Source organism: Montipora capricornis, chromosome 3 (genome assembly GCF_036669925.1).
Source record: "Montipora capricornis isolate CH-2021 chromosome 3, ASM3666992v2, whole genome shotgun sequence".
Lineage (NCBI taxonomy): Eukaryota > Metazoa > Cnidaria > Anthozoa > Scleractinia > Acroporidae > Montipora > Montipora capricornis.
This window is the reverse complement of record NC_090885.1, coordinates 38,661,793-38,674,292: the sequence shown is the minus strand read 5'-3', so window position 1 is coordinate 38,674,292 and position 12,500 is coordinate 38,661,793. Positions and strand designations below refer to the sequence as shown.

Below are 12,500 nucleotides of genomic sequence, written 5' to 3'. Positions count from 1 at the left end.
TTAGTAGCATTAAATGTTAAGATAACCTCTATTTCTGTTTTTACAACAAACAACTTCTAAATAAATTACAGATTTATCTTTCTGGAAGGCAAAAAAATAACAGAAACAATATTACCATAAATACAGAACAGGAACTATTATAGCTGATAGCTGACTACAGAAACCTTAAAGTACATTGACTGAATGCAGAAATGGTGTTCCGTTCACAAAGGCAAGAAGGCCAACCAAGTATATTTTCTCATCTTCAGCTTCGTTCAGGCTATTTTCTACTTCTTTGCGAATCTTTGACAAAGCAAGTTTTCCTAATTCCTTAGACTCCATATTTACACGCTGCCAGCTCCACCAAAACATTCAAATCAATACTGCAAATTTTCGATTCAAGCTGAAGCCAGAACTCTTCGATTTCGGATCCCGCGGCCATTCTGACTCCCCTTTATGCAACTTGATAAAAATCTCTGTTCTTCTCAATTCAACAATTTTGCACAAAACTAGAACAACTCAGCAAAAGCACCACAATCCATATCAAAACAATGTTTCCTTTCAAAATGCAAGTCAGTTCCCACAAGAATAGATGATTTATTTGCACCAAGCATCGAGGCCATGAGCAAGTGATGGCTGCACACTGAAAGCTTTCATTTTCTGCTGACACATGAAAACATCCTTCACAAACTTAAAAAGTTGAATATATCCCCACATTGACACGCCCCGGCAGGGTTGCCAAAAATGAAACAGGCAGGTTCTTGTGGAAGGCAAAAAAATAAAAGAAACAACAAGAAGGGATTTTGTTCAGTAATTGTATTCTTAAAACAAACCACTTCATGCCGTGGCCTTACATTCTTTTTTGATTCTTTATGGTGCAATTATGTCACATGACCAGGGACCAATTTTAAACTGTGAGGGGTAGGCTAAATACCCTTCCCTAAATTTACCCATAGTTGTAGTTTACTGTAACTGCACAATTTGAGTTAACTGTTTGTTCATCCCACGGATACACCCTAATAGGCGTCTAGTTGTCTTGTGTTATTTTATAGACAATCCCCCTATTTGCTTGCTGTCCTTAAAATTTTTGTGGGATCAATACTGAATAATTTTGCTATAGCTATCGTCCCAAAGATGTTTGTCTGTTATAGATAAAGTTAGAGATGTGTGATCACACATGTCATCGCTACATAAGTGTAGGAGCAGTGACACTGAAAATATTATAAATAGACTGGTGCTGTATTAAATTTTATGACATGTTTACATCATATATTAAGCAAGAACTTAATACTTAGATGCTACTACATAAATGAAGACAATACTGTAGCTAAATGATGACTGTCTATGGTTCAACGTAAGGAGAATGACATTTCTAATCTTGGGTATCCTGTGCATAGGGTGAGCCTCAGCAAGGTTTTTGTTTTTTTGTTTGTCTGCTTTTTCAGTGCCTTCTTGAATTACGCCATGAGTGCATGACCTGGTCATGCTTACCCAGCTCTGTTTTTGATACATCATATGCATAAATGACAGTAGCTTGCTTTGACTTGCATCCTTCCCTAGCGCAGCAACGAGATGTGTAGAGAAAATGAGAATGGAAAACATAAGAAAACACAAATCTCAAGTGATGAATGGTCAGGATTTCGTTAAATATGAGTATTGTGATTGAAAAAAATAGGCGTTATGATGCACATGACGTCTACAAAAGACAATTTTGATGGTCTCTCATCCAGATACCAACCCCGCCCGACAGGGATTAACTTCAGTGAATGATTGTCATGAGTCAGAGCATCTCAAAGGATTAAATGGGAAGACTGACGGAATCAATCTGTGAGTTGGTACTGACCGCTGTCAAGCTGAAATTGATGATTTGCAAGTCTTTCTCATGTATATTACTGTACTTTATTTACACAATAAGTAGATTATAGTAATATCCACAGCAATTCACGCTTTAACTTGCTGTGAAGTGATCAACATGTCAGCCCTTATGCCAATGTTACCCTTCTCCTTTGCTTCCAAATCGACTGTCAAACATACTTCAATATTCCACGATTACCACTTGTTAAGTTTGATACAAACCTTCTTTTTCTGTGATATTGTACTTTTTTCCCTTGCAGAAAAGTGACAATTGTTTTTATCAAGGGACTGTTCAAGGAGCACAACACTCCATTGTTGCCATCAGCACATGTCATGGAATTGAGTGAGTATAAACTAATATATAGCGAACTTGATAAAAAAATATTAAGGAGCTTATCTTAATGTGTTTTAAGTATGCAGCCCAATGGGCATTGCTGTGTTGACTTGAAATGAGTTGTATAACTGATATAATTGCAGCTCTCTTTTGCATAGAACACCTGTAATTCATTGATAAAGACAGCAATAACATTGGCCTATCTTGCATTTTGTATTGTTCTCTAAAAAAGTCATTGCATGAAGGAAATGGATAATTAACATGTATGTAACTTATTAATTTTGAAGGGGAATGGTGTATGATGGAAATGAGACATACTTTATTCAACCTCTTCCAGGAAAAACTGACCAAGTGAGTAATGGCATTGCTGAGATACTTCAGTGGCCCTCTTTACTGCATTTCCTACCTCAACAGCGTAGTCCCAACTCCTCCTAAACTGTGATCAGGCATTCTTTTCTTTAGCAAGCCTAGCTAAGAGGGGGCATGAAAAGTACGCCTGATACCATTTCTTAATGAATTGTCTGCCTGTAGTCCAGAATCCAGACTTACATGGATCTCGGATTGGCTTAAAAACCGCAAGCCTCACTCTGATTGGTTACAGCTTTCAAATCATACTTCCGGTGACATTTTTTGATGTCTGATCAAATTATGGATGCAGAGAAAGATTTGAACAGTATGTTGACAGCTGAGCAATGTTGTCTCATCTTAAGGATTGTTATCAAAAATTTCTGAACAGATTATGCATCTGTAGACCATCTTTATTTCCTACAGGATTTGGCGAAAGTGTTATTTATCAATAATATTGATCCCAAAAGTTTTAGAAAAAATGCATTGTTCAACCTCCACCAATTCCAAAATGTCTGTAGTTGTGATATGTCCTTTGGAATACATTGGGTTCAAGCGATGCTGTGGGTCAAGGGTGTAAAAAAGCTGAATTGTGGAATTGCATGTATATTGCTGCCACAATTAGGGAATCAGTCGAGATTTACAGAAAGACAAATTTGACATTGTATATACAGAACTGCTGAACAGTGGCTTAGTGACACCCTTCTTGCTTCTGCTACAAATCCTAGACTTTCTCAATTTAGTCCATTTTCAGACTGTTGTACTGTTTATTATGTCTGATGAAATGAAGGTTCGGCTTTTCCCAAGATTTCTTCCCAACATAATTATTTTGTTCCTTGATGGTTTGATTGTCAAGCAAGATTTGCTGAAATACCTTGAATTATATTGGATGTAATCTGACCTCGCTGACTTTCAGCTAGGGTTCTATTTTGTTTTTGCCACTTCTCCATCTTTCCCTAAATTGCAACTTGCAAGTAACTGATTGGCTCACATTTGTAGTGTGACACAAAATAATATCACTCTTGACGTGTGTGCAGCAGATAACTTGGTTAGAAATTGTATTAGGTGTACTTTTTGCATCCATTTTAAAGGAAGGAATGCCTGAGCAGAGATTCACTGGCCGCTAATAAAAAAGCTTTGGCAACTTTATGAACACAGTAAGTGTGCTTGCAGCTTATTTCATTTATTCATCTTGCAGCACATAATGTACCGCCCGAGAGATATGGTTCAGGGAGAGAAGCAATGCGGTTAGTTATCTTTTATCATGCAGAGATTTAAAATCTGCTGTATTATTTAAGGATATTATGAGTAACACTTAGTTTGATACGAAGAATTCTGCATATACGGAACTGTGTTATTTAACCATAAGGCTAAACGCTTTGGATAAGGTATGGCCCCAGTTGTTCAACGGCCAAATAACTTTATCCAGTAGGTATGTCACTATTCAGAGTATAAAATATATTTCTTGTTAAACGTTGGCCAAATTAATATTTTTCTTACACCCCTTTAACTAGATTTGCTTAGAGTGTGCATGTTCACAGTTACAAGAGAAAATACTGAAATCTTTGCAGAGATTGAAACTGACGAATAGTGACTTATCGACACGATAAAGTTATCCAGCTATTGAACAACTGGATAATACTCACGTTATTCAAAAGTCAAACTTATCTGCACACTTTGATAGGAATTTGGCATCCTTTGAATCTGCTATGTTGTAGGATGATTATCATTCATTTGTTCCATAACTTTCTGTTTCCTGGACAATTGAGTACAAATAAATATGTGGTTCGTGTTTTTGCAGGAGTAGATTATAGGAGTTCTGTTCCTGTTGTGGATGAACTTATTTCACATGGAAAACATCGGGTAATGAACTGTAGCTTACTGTAATTTATTAAATTTCATTTCATTTGTTGAACTCACTTTGTCTTAACAAGCAAACTCAAATTGTCTTAACAAGCAAGCATGTAGTGTAAGATGTAAGGCTTGCCACTCGAATTAGAATGATATTTTGCAAAGTAGAAATACATGTTCTTTTTTCGTGCGGTGTGCAGCTTGAATTAAAACTGCAACAATTGCTCAGTGCTGACAGTGATGTCATTATTCAATAGTTGTTTTAATAAGAACCCAAGAAGCAACCTGAGAAGAATGTTGGAATAAATTTTAGTAGGATGAGCTTTCCATTATTTTTAACTTTTGGCAAATTTTAGAAAACACCATGTCTAATTCTGAACAAATTGGCCAACCTTGTGGAATTTCCATTTTCTCTATTTTCCACGACCTAGGGGCCATCAATGCTGGCTTTGTCATACAAAGATGGTTTTCGTTTCACCGATTTATCCCAGGAGCTCCCATTGAGTAAAATAGGCTGGCGTTTGATAGAGTAAAATCTAGAAGTCGTACTGTCAGGGGGGATCAGTTAAGAGGGGGAGGGGGTAGTTTCTGAGTGGACCTACTAGATGCTGTTAACCCATTCATCCCTGAAGCAACCACCATTGACGAGTGAAATAGTCTGGCACAAAACCTCACTGATACATGTATGACACTCTTGAAAGTGGTTTTGCCAAAGACAAAACAGTATGCCAAAGACGAAGCAGTAAAAAAATTCTTTGTCATAACTGTCAATGAAGATTGAATGACTTTCATACATTATAGAATTTTTTTGTGCTTTTTTTTTAGGCCAGACGAAATCTGCAAAGTGAAACAAAATATGTGGAATTAGTCATTGTCAATGATCGTAGTCAGGTGTGTCTAGTTTATCACGCAATCACATTGATCCATAAATTCTATACATCTTACCCTTTTATGTTAGTGTAATCCAGAGCAGTAATTCTTGCTCAACTGACTTTTTAGTAGATTAGAGTAAGTGAATGGGCATAATTTTATTGGCACCTAAGAGACACATTAAAAGTTGACGAATATTGATGAAAGGGAAAGGTTCATTTCTCAACAGTTCACTTGACAATATATGAACTCTACGTACTAGACCTTTTTAAATTTTGAAGTGGGGAATGATCGTAGTCAGGTGTGTCTAGTTTATCACGCAATCACATTGATCCATAAATCCTTTTATGTTAGTGTAATCCAGAGCAGTAATTCTTGCTCAACTGACTTTTTAGTAGATTAGAGTAAGTGAGTGGGCATATTCGCACCTAAGAGACACATTAGAAGTTGACGAATATTGATGAATGGGAAAGGTTCATTTCTCAACAGTTCACTTGACAATATATCAACTCTACGTACTAGACCTTTTTAAATTTTGAAGTGGGGAATGCAAGAGGAATAATAATTATTGTCCTCTGTTAATTCATGTTAAATGGTTAAAAGCTATGAATGACGTATGTATCTTAACTTCACCCCTGCAAAGGAATATGGTCTGACTAATGGTTTGACAACTTGCGAGGAATTAATCTTTATCAAATGGTCAAGTGATAAATGTGTTGTAAGGATCGTATAATTAGTCTGTATTGTTGATCTGAGTGGTCATCAGAAACCTTTCAGGGGTGAGGTGACAAGCAGTTCAAAGACCAGATCACCAATGGTTTGCTTACCTTGTAAAGTGCAGCAAGTCATGCCTCTCATATCTGAGTTCCTAAACATGATTTTTTGCCATACATAATTAGTATTTGGACCTTAAAAGCATTGTTGGAGTGGAGGAGCGATCAAAGAATATAGCCAATGTTGTGGACTCTGTAAGTATAACGAAACAGTTTCTGTGACCCTAAAATAGGCCATTTGCCACCAAATTTCTATTTTTCCTTTGAAAGCAAGTCCAATAAGTGGATTTTGTGTGGTGACTAATTTTCGATGCGAGAACTCATCGCAGTTAATTAAGGAAGGCAAGGAAGATTAAGCTAACTTGAGAAGTTAAAAATGGAGGCTCAAAATGTGACTCGTGCACTTTTCTCTTCCAAATGAGCTGTGAAGGCAATTTTATCGATGTGTGCAGGTTCATTGATATGAATTTATATATTTACCTTCATACAGAAATAAATTCAATTTGTCACATGAATAAAACCACTTAAAACGACTTTAAACCGTTTCCCATCTTTTAGGCAAGATTTTACTACTGTTTTTTTACACAACGAAAAAAAGGCTTTTTTTTTTCAGTTGTATCAACCGTTCCTAGCCACCGTGCATCTTTCACTTGACCCGCTAGTGTTTCGGAATCATGGAATATGTCGATGCTGCGGGGGCCTTAGCCGCCTTCTGTGTGGAGGAGCTTTGTTTAGGGGATTGTCAATTTCTAGGTGGCGTTCAATTTCTGGCAGTGTGTTTGCTCAGTTATGATAAAACTGGATGGGGCCAAAAAACGCAGGTCTCTTGGGGGTGCCTGTATTTCGAAGTTTAATTTCTTTCGCTGCCTTGGCAATATTTTACAGCTCTTTCGCCCGATGAACATTCGTGTGGCTTTAACAATGGTTGAAATTTGGCACCAACGTGATCTCATCGAAGTTGTTGAAGACTCAGATGCCTGTTTGGATAATTTCATGGTTTACCGGAACGGAGACCTCTGGAAGAAACAAAAGCACGACAATGCAATGCTTTTAACGTAAGCAGTAATAATGTGTCGCGATTTGATATACGATTTTTCGCCACGGTCAATACGTTTCTAACAGAATTGTCGTTCCAAGCTTCCAACTCGTTCGGTTTTTGTATTGTATCATTATGTCGTTTGCCTTCCACTTTTAGAGAATAAGAATGAGCAATAAATTGAATTGCACTTTTGGAAGTAACCGTTGTTGCACCGTCTTTAAGGGTAATTCTTATTTTGGGCAAGTACACTTGGAATTCACGTCAATAGAGAGACGACCATGCAAGCGAGGGTTATGACAAGAAAGACGGGAGCCAATCAGACTTCAAGGGTTTTAGTAGTACACCAAGCACCAGTTGTTCAAAAGGTGGATAAGGGTGCTATCCAGCGATAAATCACCATCCAATAGATAACGCAATTGGTTTCGCTATCAGTTATCCACTAGATAATGATTTATTTTTTAACAACTGGGCGCAAAGGGTTTGTACTAAGCAGTTAGCGTTATACAGACGCCATAATACTAAATACTCTCTCTCTCTTTCTCCATTGGCTTTTTGCTACGGTTTTATTGGCAAAAATTGAGGTGTTTAATTGTGCTCTTTCTTACTTTCAGGCATCGTTCTTTTAAAGGTTCAATAGTTGGTAAAGCAGCTGTGATGGCAATGTGTGGCCGCAAATCTGGCGGAGTAGTACAGGTAGAGTTTGGAAAAATCCCATCATTGACCACATAATACTTAACTTATACTCGGTACAAAATACACAGTTATATGTATCCAGTTCAGTAAAATAATTTAATTAAGGTTTTGTTCTACTTCGCACCCCTTTTTATAATAGGCCTTTTGCAACTAACGATCACATGGTACAAAATCCGCCATGCTGGAGGGCAAGCTCATTATTATTCCCCCACTGGGACATTAAAACAAGGACAATTCAAGCTTGACTGGTTCAGGTCTCTTTGTTTTAATGTCCCAGTGGGGGAATAATAATGAGCTTGCCCTCCAGCATGGCGGAGTTTGTACCATGTGATCGTTAGTTGCAAATGGCCTATTGTGAAAGACGATGGTTGAAACCATTTAGATTCCGTGACACTTCGATTACAAGTAAGTTTGTTTAGATTCCATGACACTTCGATTACAAGTAAGTTTGTCCACTCCAAACCCGATACGCGGGTCACAACAGAAGCTCGACATACTCTCTAACGTTAGGTTTTTGACCGAGGGACGTAAACTGATCGAGGATATTCAGTTTTTCGTATTCGGAGAAAGTGGCTTAGCTCATACTTTTAGTTGTCCCCTCCTGGCTAAGAAGACTTAAGACTTATAAGTAAAGGAATTGCGATGTCAAGTCTGCTGTATCCGAACACGCTAAGTACACGCCAGGTCACTCCATCGACTGGGACAATGTAAAAATCATGGTCCCGGGAGACTACCTTCTTTTACGTAATCTCCGCGAGGTCATTAACAGTCATTTACGATGACCTGCAATGACCTGTCGTCATCAGTGTTATGATCTCCCTCCAAGGTATGGAGCAGTTTTGCAGCCTTATCGAAACGAGTTTTCAATCCCAGTAACCATCACTGAACAAGGAATTTGGATGGATTTGGAAAGCTGTGTGTAACTTTGAAGAATTTTGTTGGAGAAGACGGATAATTCTTTTTAATGAATAATTAACTTTCTTCCAATTTCGGCAGGATCACACTTCAAGTGCTGCAGCTACTGCAGCAACAATGGCTCATGAAATGGGACATAACTTTGGAATGCTTCATGATGAAAATAGTGAGTTATCATTAGTCCTAACTCGTCAACGACACACATTTCAAGTTTCTTTCATGCCCTGTTCACAGTAATGTGTTTTCGAAAACTCCCGTTTTCTATTTGTTGAAAACACAGCATGAGGAGTTTCCACGCTAGCGCTTTCTTGTGTCTTCTCTTTTTTCGGGGAGAAAACTTCATTGGCTTACAGTATGTTATCCTTTGATTTGTGTTGTATGGTTTGCCAAAGCGTGTTATTTCACCGTGTTGTCAAATTTAATAGTAGACTGTTTCGATGTGTGGTCACTATTATGGAAAGGAACCAAAGTGGGTGTTTCACAGTATTCTCTAGCCTATCCCTGTAATGCAAGCGTTGTACATTCATGTCAACATAACATTTTACAATGACTGCAAAATTCTCGCGCGCTCATTGGCTAATTTTTATTGTCAATAAGCGGACAGACACAAATTTATAATTTATGCGATAATGACGCGATATTGCTCACGTCAGATCGAAGTTTCTCGCATTTTTGTCCCGTGCTCTTCTCGTGTTTTGACTTAATTTTGATCCCTCTGCCTTTTTGTTATTGTAAAAAACAAATTGATGTCAATTTTTCATATGTCTGTCCTGTTATTTACAGTGAATTTCGTCATGACATTGTCAAAGTAGTCTGCAGATCTGCAGAGCCATAGCTACTTTGAAAATGCTATGACGAAATTCATGATCAATAACAGGACAGACGTATGAAAAACTGACATCAATTTGTTAATTCGATTGAGTATGGGCTAGGAGGTTATTGTAAGTTGTGTATGCGTTATTAAGAGGACGTTTTAGCACGCGCGTTTTGAGACACATACGGCAACCGGAACAGACCTGTTTTCCCCTCTTCACAGAACCACATTTACATTGCTAAGTATCTTTGCTCCATTAGAGATGATTAGTATAAAAATCTGGGTGACACCACTGTCTTGGCGCGCGAAAGTTTCTCTTCCGGTTGCCGTCTGCTTATTTTTTTTAATAAGTTCACCACGCGTTCCTCTGGCTTAGACTGAAAGTGACGGTTTGCAGCTTTGTTTCAAAGAGTTTCCATTTTGCCTCTCCACACGGAAGTGGAGGCGTTTTTAGACTTCTCTAGCCATGGACCTGTTTTGGAAAGTTTGATTAATTTCATTGGCTTGAAACCTTTTTATTGTAGATGTTGGGTTAGTGCGTTTTTGCATTATCGTTGAGCCCCTTTTTCCCAAGATTTTTGTTTTCGTTTCATGGCCTTTTAAAGATAAACATTGTCGACGAAAGTGTTAAAAGGCGAACTTTATTATTTTGTTCAGTTGAAGGCTGTAAATGTGATTCACCGGCCAAAGATCAAGGTTGTATTATGTCTGAAATAGCCAAGTAAGTTGTTCATATTTCCAGCTTTTGACTTAGGTGACTCTCGTCAGATAACCTGCGACCAGGCTTTCTTTTTTGGTGAACGGAGAGAATTCCTGATGGCTGGTGATTCGTCAGACCATCCAGGTGTTAAAGTGCAGAGAAGCTCCTTGTACAGACTTTACAGATTCCAGTGCGGAAAACGCTGAAGAGTGTGAAGGGCTTGTGAATAGGACATTATTCTAAGCAGTTAAAGGGAACTTCATAATATGTTATTTGGTCTGCCAACATTGAATGTCTTTTGCAATCTCCCAAAGAAGCAGAGCACTTCTGTCACGTTATACAGGCTTGAGGCTTAAATAAAATTCATTTCCTGATTCACCTGGCTGGCCGAATCATGGAGTTTACAGCAGTCGTTTTTTTTTCAGGAGCAAACCGTCAACGGAATGGTCAACATGTAGCTTGGAATCATATGGAAAATATTTGAAGAGAGGGATGGATTCGTGCTTGTTCAATACGCCGGCACCTGTAAGCACTCGCTGATTTGAGGGGAAAGTAGCAGAAAAAGTAGTCTCCTCCGCAGCCGTCTTTCGGGATGTCACGCAACGCTCCCCCGAAAGAAACGGCTGCTCACATTGAAGCCACATTCCTTTCCTATTGTTTTGACGGTCTATTAAAACAACCAAAAAGGGGAGCCATGCAATTGAGTGTGAAGGAAATCATTCATTGCGATTTTCTGGAAGCCCCATTCTTGGATTGAAACGCCGAAAAAATCGAAAGAGCATTTATTTTCGGCGGCAATAGTACCCGTAATTTTGCAACAGTATACAGTACTGGAAACTATTTGTGTATTTGCCCGGTTTCTGTCCGCTGATCGAATCTGTGTTTTGACCTAGGCAAAACCTTATCTTTCGTAACAGAAAGCCTTGCTATTACCTACAATCTCAGAGAAAACTGTTGAGACGGTGACACAAATTCACCTTCATTTTTACACACCCCTATTTACTTTCCCCTTCCCACTCCCTCTCCCCTCAGTCAATGTTGCTGAGTATTGTCATATGTTCTACAGTATATTTCCAACCGAGATAAATCAACATTGAGTTTGTGGGGAAGGGAAAGGGCGGCCAGCTTTTTGGCGGAACATTTGGATAAGTTGTTGGAGTACCAAAAATGTCGCTTTGTCTCAATAGGTTTTGTCCGAGATAGTAGGTTTTTTTCCGACGCGGTCAGATTTTGACTAGACATTTGTTTGCTTTGGTTTCAGCTCTTTTTTCATGCATAGTGGCAGTTGAGAATACGTGAAATTAATAAAATTGCGCGTACATGAAGACTTGATTTTGAAGTCCATGGAAATATCGACTAATGTGATTATATTTACATCCTTTCATTCTTTCGGTTCTCCACTTATTCGTGCGCTCATGGTCAACGCGGTCACTTTGAAAAATACAAACAACAGACCCGCATATTTTTGGTGATCGAGCGCGTTGATGAAACGAGAGGTATTATTGGTCGAGTCGTACGGTACAGTTCCAGAAAATGGAAATGTAGCTGTGATTGGCTCAATCCGAGAAATGAATGTGGTTCCAATGTGAACAGCCATTCCTTTCTGCGGAGCGTTGCTTGACATCCCGAAAGACGGCTGTGAGGGAGACTTGGCGTGGTACGAATTTGGATTAGTTCTTTCCCCTTTTTGCACCTGCCGTGATTGGTCGAAGTAATAACGTTGGTATTGGTTTTACGACACTCATTTGAAAACCGCGCTATTGCCGTTGTTGATGTATTGTAACATGTTTGATTTGTTGTTGGAATTTCGTAGTTGTTTGGAGGTGCTGTCTGTGGCAATGGCTTCAAAGAAGAAGGCGAAGAGTGTGACTGCGGGACCGTTGAGGTAACTGCAAGTTGGAATATATTCCGTCGCGACAAAGTTCTGAAGATAATGTGCTTTATTATTCAACTAATACGCCATTTTACCATATTTGGTCAAGACAACGTGCAAAATATAAGACGCTTTTATACATTACATGTGCCGGTTTGATCGGTTTAGAACAGAGCAAGAATGGAAGGAACGGGAGTTCTTCAATAAAAGAAATTGTTTTAACTTGGTGCAAAGCCTGAGAATTTAGCCTGTCATCGCTTGTCACTCGTCATTTCGTTCATCCAGTCAAATAAAGGACATTTGAATGGTTTCATCTGTGTTGTTTTCGTCATTCGCACGCGCCTTATTATGCAATCGATAAGATTCTCAGTCAATACAAGAAGAAGCCAAAATACTAGAAAATGGCGTAATTGCTAAATATCCACTCGCATTCATGATATGTTTAACCATTCAATAAGAT

The 12,500-nt window shown here is 38.5% G+C and overlaps 1 protein-coding gene across 2 annotated transcripts in view; it reads left to right on the top strand.

The window, feature by feature from the left end:
- Positions 1-12,500, top strand: part of LOC138043082 (zinc metalloproteinase-disintegrin-like berythractivase) — a 40,567-nt gene that overhangs the window by 10,221 nt on the left and 17,846 nt on the right. For both annotated transcript variants that reach the window (XM_068889198.1, XM_068889197.1), the window contains exons 5-16: positions 2,094-2,176; positions 2,455-2,518; positions 3,711-3,759; positions 4,314-4,375; positions 5,189-5,254; positions 6,133-6,201; positions 6,892-7,061; positions 7,657-7,738; positions 8,735-8,819; positions 10,125-10,188; positions 10,593-10,692; positions 11,981-12,052. In XM_068889198.1, the coding sequence (XP_068745299.1) occupies positions 2,094-2,176; positions 2,455-2,518; positions 3,711-3,759; positions 4,314-4,375; positions 5,189-5,254; positions 6,133-6,201; positions 6,892-7,061; positions 7,657-7,738; positions 8,735-8,819; positions 10,125-10,188; positions 10,593-10,692; positions 11,981-12,052 (966 nt within the window). The remainder of the gene's footprint in view (positions 1-2,093; positions 2,177-2,454; positions 2,519-3,710; positions 3,760-4,313; positions 4,376-5,188; positions 5,255-6,132; positions 6,202-6,891; positions 7,062-7,656; positions 7,739-8,734; positions 8,820-10,124; positions 10,189-10,592; positions 10,693-11,980; positions 12,053-12,500) is intronic.